This window comes from Onychomys torridus, chromosome 1, assembly GCF_903995425.1.
Source record: "Onychomys torridus chromosome 1, mOncTor1.1, whole genome shotgun sequence".
Lineage (NCBI taxonomy): Eukaryota > Metazoa > Chordata > Mammalia > Rodentia > Cricetidae > Onychomys > Onychomys torridus.
Genome location: NC_050443.1, coordinates 156604239 through 156617791, shown reverse-complemented (window position 1 = coordinate 156617791; position 13553 = coordinate 156604239). Strand labels below are relative to the sequence as shown.

Genomic DNA, 13553 nt, shown 5'->3' with positions numbered 1-13553 from the left:
CCCATCAACAAATGAAGAATATATAGTGGAGTACTATTCAAGCAAAAAAAAAGAAATTCTATCATATGTGAGAAACTGGATAAAACTGGAATCCAGCGTGTTAAACAAAATAAGGCAGATGCAGAAAGACATGTATCACCTTGTGTTTTCTCATATGTAGAAAGAGAAGTCCAATGACCTGAAACTACAAGAGTGCTTACCAGGGGCTAGGAAGGGGTTGGGGACGGGGGCAGGAGAAGAGTGGGGGAGCGTAGAAGAGTGGGTGATCAATACATGCTGTAGGAATGTATAGAATACCACAGTGAATCCCATTAATTTGGTGCAATTAACATGTTAAAGGTTAGAATAAAAAAAACGTGATCTTGTAGTCCTGCGCAAGATAAATTGGAAAAAGTAAATACTTGGCGTCAGTATACGGATTTATAATGTATGCTGCATTTGGGTCATCATCAAATGTGGTTCCTTAGACTGTTTAAAAAAATCTTTCTTTTTAATCTTTGGTTATACTTTCCTGATGGGTATTAAAACTATGTAGGTGACCGAAATTAACCCTTTTGTTTATCATCAAAGTCAGCTGAGGGTCTGGTCCTCAAGGATGACTTGAGCTTTGGTGGAACCCCTGCCTCCTTTAATTAACCAGCCTCTCCCTCTCCCTCTCTCTCTCTCCTTCTCCCCCTCTCTCCCTCTCCCTCTTTCTCTCTCTCCCGCCCCCCAGCTGTGTCACCTGTTGAGGAGGAGTCAGGCTCTTGCTGACTATAGTACTTCCCTTTGTCCTCCGTGTTGACTCTTCTTTGTAGAACTACACTGCTTAGGTCCAGCCTCTGGCTCTGGTCTCCATCAGACAGCTGACCTGACAGAGCTTTGGGACCCTTTGCAGATGGTCCATGGAAGGTAAAGACCAAAACATTTGCCTTTTAGTCCCTATAACCAGACTGGTAGAGACCTCCATGGTTATTGAACACCCAGAAAGCCAGTTACACCAGTCTGCTGCTACCTTTCACTTTTTTCCCATTTTACCAAATATACAAACAAACGAAATTGATTTTATTCTATGTGTATGAACATGTTGCCTGCATGTGGTATATATATATACCACATGCATGGTTGGTACCTGTAGAGGGATCCCCTGGAACTAGTGTTATGGATAACTGAGCTGTCATGTGGATTCTAGGAATCGAACCTGAGTTCTCTGCAAGAACAAAAAGTCTTCTATACCACTGAGCCAGGTACTTTTAACTCTTGTGTATCATTTTGACAAAGCGTAGGTAAAAACCAAACACTTTGCCCTGAAAAGTCATTGATTTCAGTGAAGGAAGGTGAGTCGGTATCTGTTATGTGCCAATGATGTGTCCCATAGAAGAAAGGAGATGGCCCCTGTCAGCCTTGAAGTGAGGGATGGCAGAAATGAACATTATGTGAATTTTATGCAAACTCAAAACACAATTCTACTCATAAAAAGAGCCAGAAAAATGTTGTCCAATGACGTATTTGTTTTGTGTTTGACATTTTATCTGTAGAAAAAATTGAAAACATACAAAAGGTACAAAGAAAAATAAATTTCCAATGTCTCAAATCCTATTGCATAGGGGTAACCACTGTGAATATTTCCCCTTTGGATACATTTGTATGTACATTTGAAAAGTTATTTATGATGTTCAAAGCATCAGTTGACCTGAATTCACATATTTGTAATCATGAAGAAATCCAGGATAGAATGCCAAAATAAACTGTTTTTCTTTGCTGGGATCTAAAACATCATGGTTTGAGAGAAGCGTGGGAGAGGAGGGGGGGGGGGGGGGGGGGAAGGGAAGAGAGGAGGGAGAGGAGAGGATTGGTTGGTCGGCTTTCTCAGCACCTAGCAAATACATGAATACATACTGTTGAGAGAAGACACATGGAAACCCCCACATTTATTCGACACGCAGCAAGGATCAGAGCCACCAGGATGCGTTCCAGGAGAACTGGCTGAAAGACCAGAGCGATCCCAGAACTTCTTTCAGAAATACTCATCCAGAGGCAATGGGCTCAGCCAGAAGCATGGTGTCACTCAAGTTATGCAACAGGCAGACTTCTACTCTGAAGTGTGAAGAGGGGATAGAGGGGTACAGTGAGGGGTAGTAGGGGCCAGGGAGGTACCCTGAAGTCCTTGCCTGGGTGCAGAGAAATGGACACATCACAAAACACATGGTTCTGCCACACCCTCCTTGAGCACATCTCATTTGAGCTGGTTGGGATCACGGTTGGACTTTATCTGTGGCCTCAACCAACAGTGAGCCCAAACTATTCAAGGAAAAGGCACACAAAGACCAAAACACAGACACAAAATGAATTTGCTGCAAAAGCACTCTGCTGAGCCCATGGGGAAATGTGATGGGCTGCACAGCCTGCTGTGGCCTCCCACAATCCCACAGACCCCAGCCTCGTGTGTGTGTGTGTGTGTGTGTGTGTGTGTGTGTGTGTGTGTGTGTGTGTCGGAATATTGGACACCTTGGGCTTGTTTGTGAGCTGTGTGGTTAGGCTCTAATGTCTGCATCTCTACTGACCTCTTGTCATTATTTTCTAAACATACAGTTAACAGCTGTTTGCATAGCAATATGCCACACTGTGTCTACACTGAACACATAGTGTTCTGTTTTCTTGTCATTCCTTAAGTAATACAGTACAATAGTTATTTACAGAACATTGATGGTTTATTAAACATTCTAATCCAGAAAAGACTAAAATATACACAAGGATATATATATATATATATAACAGTCAAATTCATCTTTTTATTTAGAGAATTTGGACACTCTTGGATTTGAGGAGCCCATGGGGTACTGAAACCAAGCCCCTGTTGATACTGAGGGGCAAGTATGTACATCCTTTAGGGACACTAGTTCAGTCAAGTTTCCCAGTTAGCCTGCTGGCCAGAGACAGTCTTCCCCAGTTGTGGAGTCTTGTGGGTTAAAATACAGTCTCCAGTGCCACAGAAGCTGCAGGGAACACAATGGGCATAGGAGTTGGGGGAAGCATAACGTAGAGAACCAGGCTAGTGGGTGTCTACAAGGTCACAGGAAGCTGAAGGAAGCCACAGATGTTTTTGCAAGGTGGCCAGATGTGGCTAAGGATCTTGTTGAAGTCAACAACTTAGTTCTTGTGTGGTATATGTACCTCCTTTCCCCATCTCCTCTTATTTCAGGTGTAGCTATGGCAAAAATGGTTGTCTGCTCTCAGCCTTCGGGCAAAAGTCACTGAATCTCATTTGGTCAAAACCTTCCTTTGGACCCCTTTGATGGAATACAGACTCCAAATGAAGAGGAAAGTGTAGTAAATGGTGTCTTGCCACAGGCACACAATCAGCCAATCAACAGCCTTTTGACTACTGACCACTCCGGTTATGGGATTCGTTACCTCCCCTTTGTCTGCTCCTCAGCCAGTTTCCCCCACTGTTTTGGAAATAAATAAAAGCCCAGTATGGCTTAGAAATAAAACCGTACGGTAAGCAGTTGGCAATTACATTTTTCAGTGTGGCTTCAGAGAAGTGTGGCAACACAAGTGGACGATCAACCACTCAGCCACCGGCGCTGCAAAAATATTTCCTGTCCTGACCAGGTGGCATTTCTAGAAAATATTTAACAGGGAGCGTTTTAGTTCTTCTAAAGATGATGAAACTAAAGAACAAATATTGACGCAAACAGTACCACAGCTCCTCAAAGAGTGAAATATGCCCTTTTCAAAGGGGGGAAAAATCCCAGCCAAAATATGTCCCGAAACTCCGCACAACAGGTCCTGAACACTAATGTCCCAGGCTGCATCATAGGTCCCTTTCTCGCTCAGTGAGGCCATCATCACCACACCATGGCCACGTAGGCCTCCAGCCAGGGTAACAGGGCCTGGAGGCCACCCCAGACCGCAGCTGGCTGCCGCTTGGTGCCCGGGCCAGTTCTTGGCCCCGTGGATCGTCTGGGCTGGAGAGTTTGGCTCCGCAGGGACCACCCTGCGCGGACCTCCGAGCAGAGGCGACATCGGGCGGTGAGGCTGCCTGCCGGAGGGGCCCCGCGTGAGTTCGGGTGGTGAGTCAGGGCGCATTATGCAAGCCCGGCCGCCCCCCTCCCTCCCCGCCCCCGGCACCTCCCCGCGGTCTTTCACCCCGCGTGGTTACGAAAGTTGCGACCCCCTCCCCCCGGAGCTATAAAGCACGGAGCAGCCGCTCGCCTCCCTGGCTCCACGCGCGCGCGAACGCGGCGGCCAGGCTTGCACGTGGCTCCTGCCGGTGAGTCGCCGCGCGCTCCCCCGGGGGCCTGCGGGGCGGGGTGGGGAGGGATGGGGCGGCGGGCGGCGCGGTCCTCCTGCCTCACCCCCCGGCGCTTGTCCCGCAGGGCGGACTCCTGGGCGAGATGGAGTGGGTGTGGGCGCTTGTGCTTCTGGCGGCGCTGGGAGGCGGCAGCGCCGAGCGCGACTGCAGGGTGAGCAGCTTCCGAGTCAAGGAGAACTTCGACAAAGCTCGTGTAGGTATCAGCCCGGGTCCCCCCATTCTTACGGGCCGCTGGTGGAACCTAAACTCCAGCCCCCAGCTCTCTCCTTTCTTTCTCAGTTCTCCGGGTTATGGTACGCCATCGCCAAAAAGGACCCCGAGGGTCTCTTTTTGCAAGACAACATCATCGCTGAGTTTTCCGTGGACGAGAAGGGTCATATGAGCGCCACAGCCAAGGGCCGAGTCCGACTTCTGAGGTCAGTGGCCACTGGTGGGCTGTGTGCGGCTTCCAAGGTCCCTCTTGGCTGGGAGCCCAACTTTCACTGGGAAGGGAAAGGAGCACCTTGGATGGGCTAGAAGCCCTTTCCAGGCTTGGCTCAGGTTTCTCTTGGCTTTTGCAGCAACTGGGAAGTGTGTGCAGACATGGTGGGCACTTTCACAGACACCGAAGATCCTGCCAAGTTCAAGATGAAGTACTGGGGTGTAGCCTCCTTTCTCCAGCGAGGAAGTGAGTAGTGGGGCATACATGGCCAAATCACTGCATTTCTATTCTGTGGCACCATTGAAAAGGGATGCCAGAGGCAGAACCCTCAGCCCTTTCTGAATTTAGGGGGTGTGGGATTAGAAGTGGCTGGATTCCCAGCCTAAAATACCTGGTCCAAGTTCAGAAGGACCTTTGGGCTTGTTGGGTGCTATTTTCCTGGTCACCCCACTGTGACCTGATCCATATTGACTCCCCACATCACCACTCCATTCTATCTCTTGGGGTGGAATCTCTAATTCCAGTGCGACAATCTGGAATGTCAGGTAGAGACGTAGAGACCTATAACCAAGATGAAGGGACTGTTGTGTATAGAATTGGGTCACAGCCCAGTGCCTTGCCTGTGGATTACCAGCCAGGTAGTGTTCTGGATACAATAGTGTCTCCTTAAATACCAAAGCTCATGTGCAAGGCAGGATTTTGAGAACTCCTAACAAGTTCCCCTAAACCTTAGGGTACTTTTTAGAACACACAATCTACATGTTCTGTAATCCCCACCCCATTTCACTTCAATTATAAATCTGAAAACTACTTGATAACTAAGGAATGATTTAGGGCAGGAAGAAATACCGTGAGATCTCAGAGAGGGAGAATTAACCCTAGGGTAGTGTGTGGGTTGCAACCCTTTGCGAAGGTGGGGCCAAATGACCCTTTCACAGGGGTCACCTAAAATCATTGAAAAACAAGGTATTTACATTACGATTCATAACAGTAGCGAAATTACAGTTATGAAGTAGCGATGAAAATAATTTTATGGTTGGGGGTCACCACAGCCTGGGGAACTATAGTAAAGGGTTGCAGCATTAAGGTTGAGAACCACTGCCCTAGGGAAGAGGGGGATAACCAGGATAAATTCTTCCTTAGTTCCCAAAAAGAAGCTGTGCAATGTAATGGTTAAGCATATTCCTGAGGGCTGGAGTTGTAGTTCAGTGGTAGAGCAATTGCCTAACATGCACAAGACTCTGGATTCCATCTCCAGACACACACAGCATGCGCGCACACACACACACACACACACACACACACACACACACTACCTGAGTTCGGACACTAACTAGACTATCACCTATGGTACCCTGAGTTGTAACTTAACTTTCCTGTGCCTCAGTTTCTCCCTGTGCAAAGTAGAAGGAATCATATATCACACCTCCATCATGGAGTTGTGAAGGTACAGTGTATGGGAATGCAGAAAGCATATGGGAGAGATAAATTCTTTGTTTGATAGTTATGCTTCTTATTTACTCTTAAGTCAAAAAATCATAGCTTTATATTTTGGGTCTGGAGTGAGAGAACCCACAGACACCTTCAAGTTCAAGTTTATTATTTTACAAGTGAAGAAATAAGTGTCCCAGGGGCACACACACACACACACACAGCTAACTGCTGGGACCTAGTGACACCTCTTAGCACAAATGATGTGAAGGAATCTTATATCCCCCCTCCCCATTTTCTGAGCGTCTACAGACCCAGTTGAACCCGTTTTGTATGCTTCTCTGGGGACCGTCTTCACAAACTCCATCCTCATTCCTGTGCTGATTTCCTTCTTCCTTGACCTTGCATGAATTTGGACAGGAGATTTGAAGGCCACTCAGGCCAAAATTCTGTCTCTCTTTGTCACATTCTACATCTTACCAAATGGGTATATTTGTAATAAGGCAGGCTGAAAATAACTCAAGGCAAATGAAATGTAATGAACTTCTATAGTTGAGGCTGGAGTTCCAGGAAGATTCTTGCCATTCTGAATCCTTGTTGTAGATTAGAGAGCTAAAGGCCATGAGTTTGTCAGCTGGATGAAACGAGGGGCAGACTCCCGGGTATTCTTCTGACTTTTTTTTCCTATAAATGGCTGGGAATCAAACCTGTTAAGCAAATGCTCTGCCATTGAGTTACATCTTTCAGAGCTAGCAGATTGCTTTGGTCTGCTGCCCCCTCCCTTGGGCATGCTCTGGATTGGTCTCTTTCTCTCCTCCTGGTTCTACCAGCCCAGAGTGAGACATCTCAAGAGTGAAGGACATTGGCATCAACCTATATTAGTTGAGTATAGACTTCATGGTAGACTAGATTCTCTAAAATTTGATTTCCATTGCAATCAAGTTGAGTTAAGGAATAGCTCCTATTTAATAAGATTGTTGAAAGAACTATTCATTGTAAAGCATGAAAGGGGTTAGCTTGGTGAATAATAAGGGCTTACTAAATATTAGCTATGATCATTATTTTGTTATGCTCTCCCAGAAAACATGAACAAAGACTTCTTCCTTGTCCCAAATAAAGTTTGCCACTCTCTTGGCAAAGGGATCCTTATTAATGTAGGAAGAACACAGGCTTGAACATCTGCATCGGTGTTTCTCAAAGTTACTGTCGCTAGGCCAATTTAAGCTAGATCAGCTGCAGTGGTTTTTTTTAAAGTACAGATTTCTGGGTCCAAACCAGACTTACTGAACTGGAAACTCTTCCAGGTGCAGTCCTTTTGAATCCCCATTTCCAGTCGGCTCCTTTTGTGAATTCTTTCTGCACAATGAAGTTTGAGAATTCAATGGGCTAGATAATTCAAGCCATGGAAGTCTCAGACTTCATTCCCTTACCCAGGCTGCTGGGTTATTGGGATAATTCGTTGGAAAGAGACTAGGCTCTGTCTCCTAGCTGGTTTAGTTGGATCCTTAGGGCTGAGACTCACAGGGAGCTACTCATATGGGGGACACAGGTCTAGGGAGCCAAGTGGACATTTTCTAGGGTCATAGCAGTGAGAACAATGAGTGACAGGTCTTTAAAGAAAGCCAACCACCAAGACAGTTCCCTCTGTTAAACATTTGAAACCAGGCAATTCTAAGCTCTCAACCTATCTGTTCAGTACAGTGTAGACACAGCCATAGTGTGTTGTCTATTCTGGGGTTTTGGAGGGGGTCAAGGACTGCCAGCCATAGTTTCTGCCTTAAGTATTCTCTCCACAGTCTACCGTATGAAGTTAGCTGATGTCTGGAAAGACTTGGGGGTGTCTATTTCTCAGAGAAACCCTTCCTAGCTACAGGAGAAAAGGCTGGAGGGCTGAGTTCAATTTTTCAAACTGTGCCCTGGCAGATCTCTCACAGATCCTACTGGGAGGGAGTATCTGGCGAAGGCTGTTAGGATATTTCATTGTTGAACAACTCTGCCAAAAAGAACCTGGAGATAAACCAAACCAACTGAGGCCTTCTAAGTCAAAAGCAACAGCCAAGGACACTAAAATCAGGCATTGAAAGTTAGCTCTATGTCATATTTTATGTTCTAGCAACAAGTTAGGAGTAACATTATTAAGCTGCAAGTGTGCCAGGCTAATAGCCACCTGGACCGTGCGTTGAGGTACTACTTGAAGCATGAGTGCCTTTGTGTCTGAGACAGGCTCCTGGATGCCCTTCATGACACATTGATCCCATGAGCTTCATCCAGAGATGGGGAGATTCTGCCCTGGTGCTCAGGAGACTGGGGAGGGTGGAGCCTGTGATAAAGGGTGACCCAGTAGCAACCATGTGGCTTCTGTTCATGCTCCACCTACTGAGGAACTTCGTGGTCACTGCCTAGCAGATCAGTTGTGGGCCAGGAACACTTCCAAGCCAGGCCTCTGAAAGCCTGGAAGATACAGGAGTGGCATATTCCTCCCATATTTCATCTGGGAGGGGGAGCAGAAGAGGAGGGCTTTACACCCTCTCCTGTGCAATACTCCTGTGGGTCTGGGTTTAGGCTGAGCCGGATTCCAGGCTGGTATCTCAAGGGTTCTTATCAGTCAACCCACTGGTGACTTACAGTGGAGTGGCCTCATACCCTGTGATGTTTGGACATCTGGGCCTCTCTGCCTTCCTCCAACATGAAGGCCGACATGGGCCAGATGGTACCTTGCTTTAAGACCTGGGTTTGAGAGATAAAAATGCCTGTTTGTGCTTGTCCCTTCCACCCCCACTACCTAGTGTCTGGAGACACTGGTGGAGGTTAGGTGCGCAAACTCTGGCAGTATGCTTTCCTGCTGAACACCACCCCTGCCCTGCATGCTGATCCTGCTGGAATTACTTCTTTTTTCTGTGCCTCTGTCTCCCCATCTGTAATATGGAGTTATGATGTATGATTTTGAATAAATGCAAGAAATACCCCCCCAAATACAGAAATTTCCTTGAAGTAACTGGTCCAGCCTTGGTTAATAGTCAGCTAAACTGAAATGCAGCATTGTTACCTGTACATAGGGTTTTTGATAAATTTCTGTTCTTTCTCTATGCCACTCACGCATAAGTATTCTTCCTAACGTATTTCCTGATCTGCCTTTGGTTGATCTTTTTAATCACTTGCTGTATGTTGCCTCTATACTACCCCAGCCTTGAGGAATGAATATGATCTGCGTTTTTTCAAGGGCTCTGCTATTCCAGGGAAGTCATGAAAAGAACAGTTTCTCTCTTCTTCCCAGGTGTGGTGCACCTGCATTGTATACATGTGAGTGCGTGAGGAGCCCAGAGCAGAGCATTGGGTATCAGAACTCTTGCTGACAGACTTACTCCTTTGAGACAGCCTTTCACAGACCAGAAGTTTGCTGTTTCTGCCAGGCGTCCTTGCCGTTGACCTCTCAGGATCCGCCTGTCTTTGCCTCCCGCTCTGGGTTTTCAGGCCCACACAGCCATGCCTGGCATCTTACATGGGTTCTGGGAACTGGAACTCAGGTCCTTAGGCTTGCAGAGCAAGCATTATTGCCCACTGAGCCATCTGCTCATCCCCCCAAAATACAAAGGAGTATTTGAAGCTGGATAATAAGCATCTTTTGCCCCCAGGAATCCCACTTGTCAACCTGGGGAAGCGAATAGGTTTCCTAAGTATGAATAAGGGTAGAGCATGAAAATCTATTATCATACAATTGGCGTCTTCTATCCCACTGAAGTAGGAGAACAGTTGGGCTAAGTGGGATGGTGGGAGGTAGATTCTGCAGGGCATTGAAAAAGTTGTGACCTCTAGTTGAGGATGACATAAGTTAAGGGCCGTCAGACATTAGACAGAGACTGGTGTTATTGGAGGGTAGGTAGGGAAGACAGCAGTTCATCTTCAGTGGTCCCTTAGAAAACTGCTGTGCTAGCTGTTATTAAGGAGTCGTTGACATGAACAAGGTGTCCTCCATACCAGGACAAGGTCTGTGCCTTATCACTGACATGAACAGGGTGCCCTCTGTGCCAAGACTCATTTCTGTAAAGGAGAGCAAGATCCCTTCTCATTTGCCCAGTTGCACAAAAGCTGCCAGGGACCTCTGTAGCGCTCTGTTCCGGGAGTCAGGCCTCCGGGCCCTCTGTGGCGCTCTGACTTACAGACGATGACCACTGGATCATCGACACGGACTATGACACCTTCGCGCTGCAGTACTCCTGCCGCCTACAGAACCTGGACGGCACCTGTGCCGACAGCTACTCCTTCGTGTTTTCCCGTGACCCCAATGGCCTGAGCCCGGAGACGCGGAGGCTGGTGAGACAGCGGCAGGAGGAACTGTGCCTAGAAAGGCAGTACCGGTGGATCGAGCACAATGGTGAGCAGCTCTTCCGGGGGGCTGGGCAGGGCCAATGGGCCGCGGGCACTGCGTCTGTGCAAGAGGGTAATCTGAGCAGCCACCTCTGGACCGAGTCTTGGCCCTTCTTAACTAAATCTTTCCCAGGGCTTTGTCAGTAGACACACGGAGAAGGGACCAAAGGCACTTTTCCCCCAAACCCTGGCACTTTGAATAAGCAAAACTTCAGGGCCATTCTCTTTCCTTATAGTTCGCTCCCCATGCCACAACCCGTAGAAACGGTTCTGAGGGAATTAGAGTTGTTGGTGATGAAGTGTCCCTAGTAGAGAACTGGATGGGACACACAGCCATTTTATTTTATTTTTTATTTTTTATTTTTCGAGACAGGGTTTCTCTGTGTAGTTTTGGTGCCTTTCCTGGATCTCACTCTGTAGACCAGGCTGGCCTGGAACTCACAGAGATCCACCTGGCTCTGCCTCCCGAGTGCTGGGATTAAAGGCGTGTGCCACCACCTCCCTGCTCACACAGCCATTTGATACAAAGCCATGAACAAAAACCATCAGTGTAGCCAGTTCTGAAAAGACTGATGCCTGCAATGTTCTTTATTCTCTACCAAACCAAGTGTCGCTCAGTTCGCTCACTGTGTTTCCACTCGGGTTTCTTGGGGAGAGCCCCTGGGCCAACCATGGATAGTTTACTAACTATTGCCCTTAACTGATCCTAATTTAAAGCTCAGAAGCATGGTGGAGATGGGTGCTCTCTGTTTTGAGCTGATGTGCACTCACTGCTATGGGCATTTGGGCCTCAAAATCCAAAAAGGGTCATGTCAAAGTGTAGGAAAAGAGCGTTGTTCTTGGGCATCTCAGTGATCCAGTATAGCAACAATGTGAGTCAGATGCATACATAGATATCAAAATGCCACCCTGGGGTGGTGGGGAGGCTGAAAGTGAGGCTAGTGAAGGATCATGTCACCTCTAAGCACTACACTGAGACTTCACCTAAGTCTCACCTCAGTTAACTCTTGGACATACTTTCCTTCTCTCTCTCTTTTTTTGTTTTTGTTTTTGTTTTTTTTCAAGACAGGGTTTCTCAGTGTAGCCTTGGCTGTCCTGGAACTTGCTCTGTAGCCCAGGCTGGCCTCGAACTTACAGAGATCCGCCTGCCTCTGCCTCCCGACCTTGGACACGCTTTATAAAGCAAAAATATTAGCTATACATATTCTACCAGTGAGAAAAGTGAAGGCTAAGAAAGGCTAAGTACATTGCGTAAGGTCTCCAGTAGATAGCTAAGGTGAATGCAAACTCAGATTGGTGTCACTCCTGAAGTCCCTTGTGGTGCCTCCTGGTGACACAGACCAGGGACATCATGACGACCATGGAGCTGCACCAGTGAGCTAAGGTCAGGCTGGCATGGCCCTCATGTCTCAAGGGAGGAGGATGGGCTTCAAGGCACTTGGGGATGTGGTGAGGTCGGGATAAATGGAACCGGCTTCATACCGCAGGCCCTGTGCCTTCCCTCAGCACGGCTGCTCCCTGGAGAGCTGACAGAGCTTCAGTGTCAACTGTGAGAGAATTTGGGACGTTCAGCCACACAGAGGCAAATGAATGGCTGCTTGCTCTAAGGCCGCCTGGGTGCTGCTCATTTTCATACACGAGCACCGCCCACCTCTCTGTCACTCATGATTTATTTTCTGTGTTTCAGGCTACTGCCAAAGCAGACCCTCGAGAAACAGCTTGTAGCGTCGTCAAGGATGCGAAGTTTCATTTGATGAGCTCTCATCCAGTCTTCATCTCTATTTATCTTACAAGTTTAGTCCCCACCTCTCCTTACCTTCTCTAGGTGGACATGAAACTGTCATCGGTGGGATAAAAATGTGCATGGGAATGACCGAATCTGTTCACACAAATGTGTATCTTACTGAAGTTCCCACAGAAACCATCTGAGGCTTGGGATTCTAGACTCGATTTATTAAACATATAGTCACCATCTTCCTGTGAGTTGAAGACTTATTTGTGGTCCGGTTGCAGTGGGTTGCACTTTTAGATGCCAAGACGGTCTCTCTTCCCACTCTCTGTGACCTTTGACCTGATCTATACATCCCTGATCTCCATATAAGAGACTGGCTCCCAACAGCCTGAGAAAGGGTTTCCTCATTAATCCAGGGAGGCCTTAACAGCCAGCAGCACTACCAAGGACTGAAACCCAGAGGAAGTAAGTGTGACCAGGCCATCAAACCCAAGGCTGTCAGCCCAGGGCCCCTGAGGTGAGCAGGACAGAAGGCTCACCTCTATCCAGAGCTAGCAGGCTGCAAAACGTGGGTCAGAGTGAACCCTAGGAACCCCGCTCTTCATTGCTCCTAGGCTGATTCATTCCATCTTTCAGATGGGGGCAAAAGTGAAGAGCAGACAGCCTTGGTACCAGAGGACCCTGGTTTTAAGTCTAAGCCAGTTCAGAGCCGTGAGATTTGGCGCTGATGGTGTGGCCTCTTTCATTAAACTTGGGGAAGCCATCAATCCCTGCCAGTCAGGACAGAGTGAGAGCCAATACAATGTCTGTGAGCACGCAAAGGAGCTGTTCAGGACATCTGTGAAGTGTATTGGAGGTGGGGGTGCTGACGTTTCTAAGGACCATGGGGAGCTCACACCAAATGCCCATGTGCCTTGTTCTCCAGCAGAGGCAGAGGAAACAAGTAGGCATGCATGAGAAAAGCCCAGCTTTTTACTCCCATAGAGCAAGCTGGCAGAGCCTGGCTCCTCAGCTTCAATTTGACACCACAGACCTGAGATACTCACCTATCCCTTCAAAACAGAGCATCCCCCAAATCTATTAGCCAGATAGGCACAAAGACCTCTGTTACATTGTCCTTAATGTCACGATCACCATAAATCTTACCTCAAACCTACCAGTTGGCATATTCTGGGGCTCAGTCTTTGACTCTGGTGTCTTTTCTTTCTGCATCTTCTCAGAGACTATTTCATAAAACCATGGGTCCCGACACACATCTGTATTTCCCAACAACACTGTATCGCCAGGCCCAATTCTGTGTCTCTTCC

General features: G+C 47.6%; 1 protein-coding gene across 1 annotated transcript; it reads left to right on the top strand.

The window, feature by feature from the left end:
* The first annotated feature begins 3977 nt into the window (after positions 1-3977).
* On the top strand, positions 3978-12490 carry Rbp4 (retinol binding protein 4). The gene is made up of 6 exons (XM_036180102.1): positions 3978-4255; positions 4362-4490; positions 4577-4713; positions 4858-4964; positions 10309-10521; positions 12202-12490. Exons 2-6 carry the CDS (start codon positions 4380-4382, stop codon positions 12237-12239), a joined length of 606 nt encoding a protein of 201 aa, XP_036035995.1. The 5' UTR covers positions 3978-4255; positions 4362-4379; the 3' UTR covers positions 12240-12490.
* The last annotated feature ends 1063 nt before the right edge of the window (positions 12491-13553 follow it).

Coding starts and splice junctions, on each gene's coding strand:
- Rbp4 (XM_036180102.1), top strand. CDS start 4,380: ATGGAGTGGGTGTGGGCGCTTGTGCTTCTGGCGGCGCTGGGAGGCGGC. Junction 4,714..4,857: donor GGCCGAGTCCGACTTCTGAG/GTCAGTGGCCAC, acceptor TGGCTTTTGCAG/CAACTGGGAAGTGTGTGCAG. Junction 10,522..12,201: donor CCGGTGGATCGAGCACAATG/GTGAGCAGCTCT, acceptor TCTGTGTTTCAG/GCTACTGCCAAAGCAGACCC.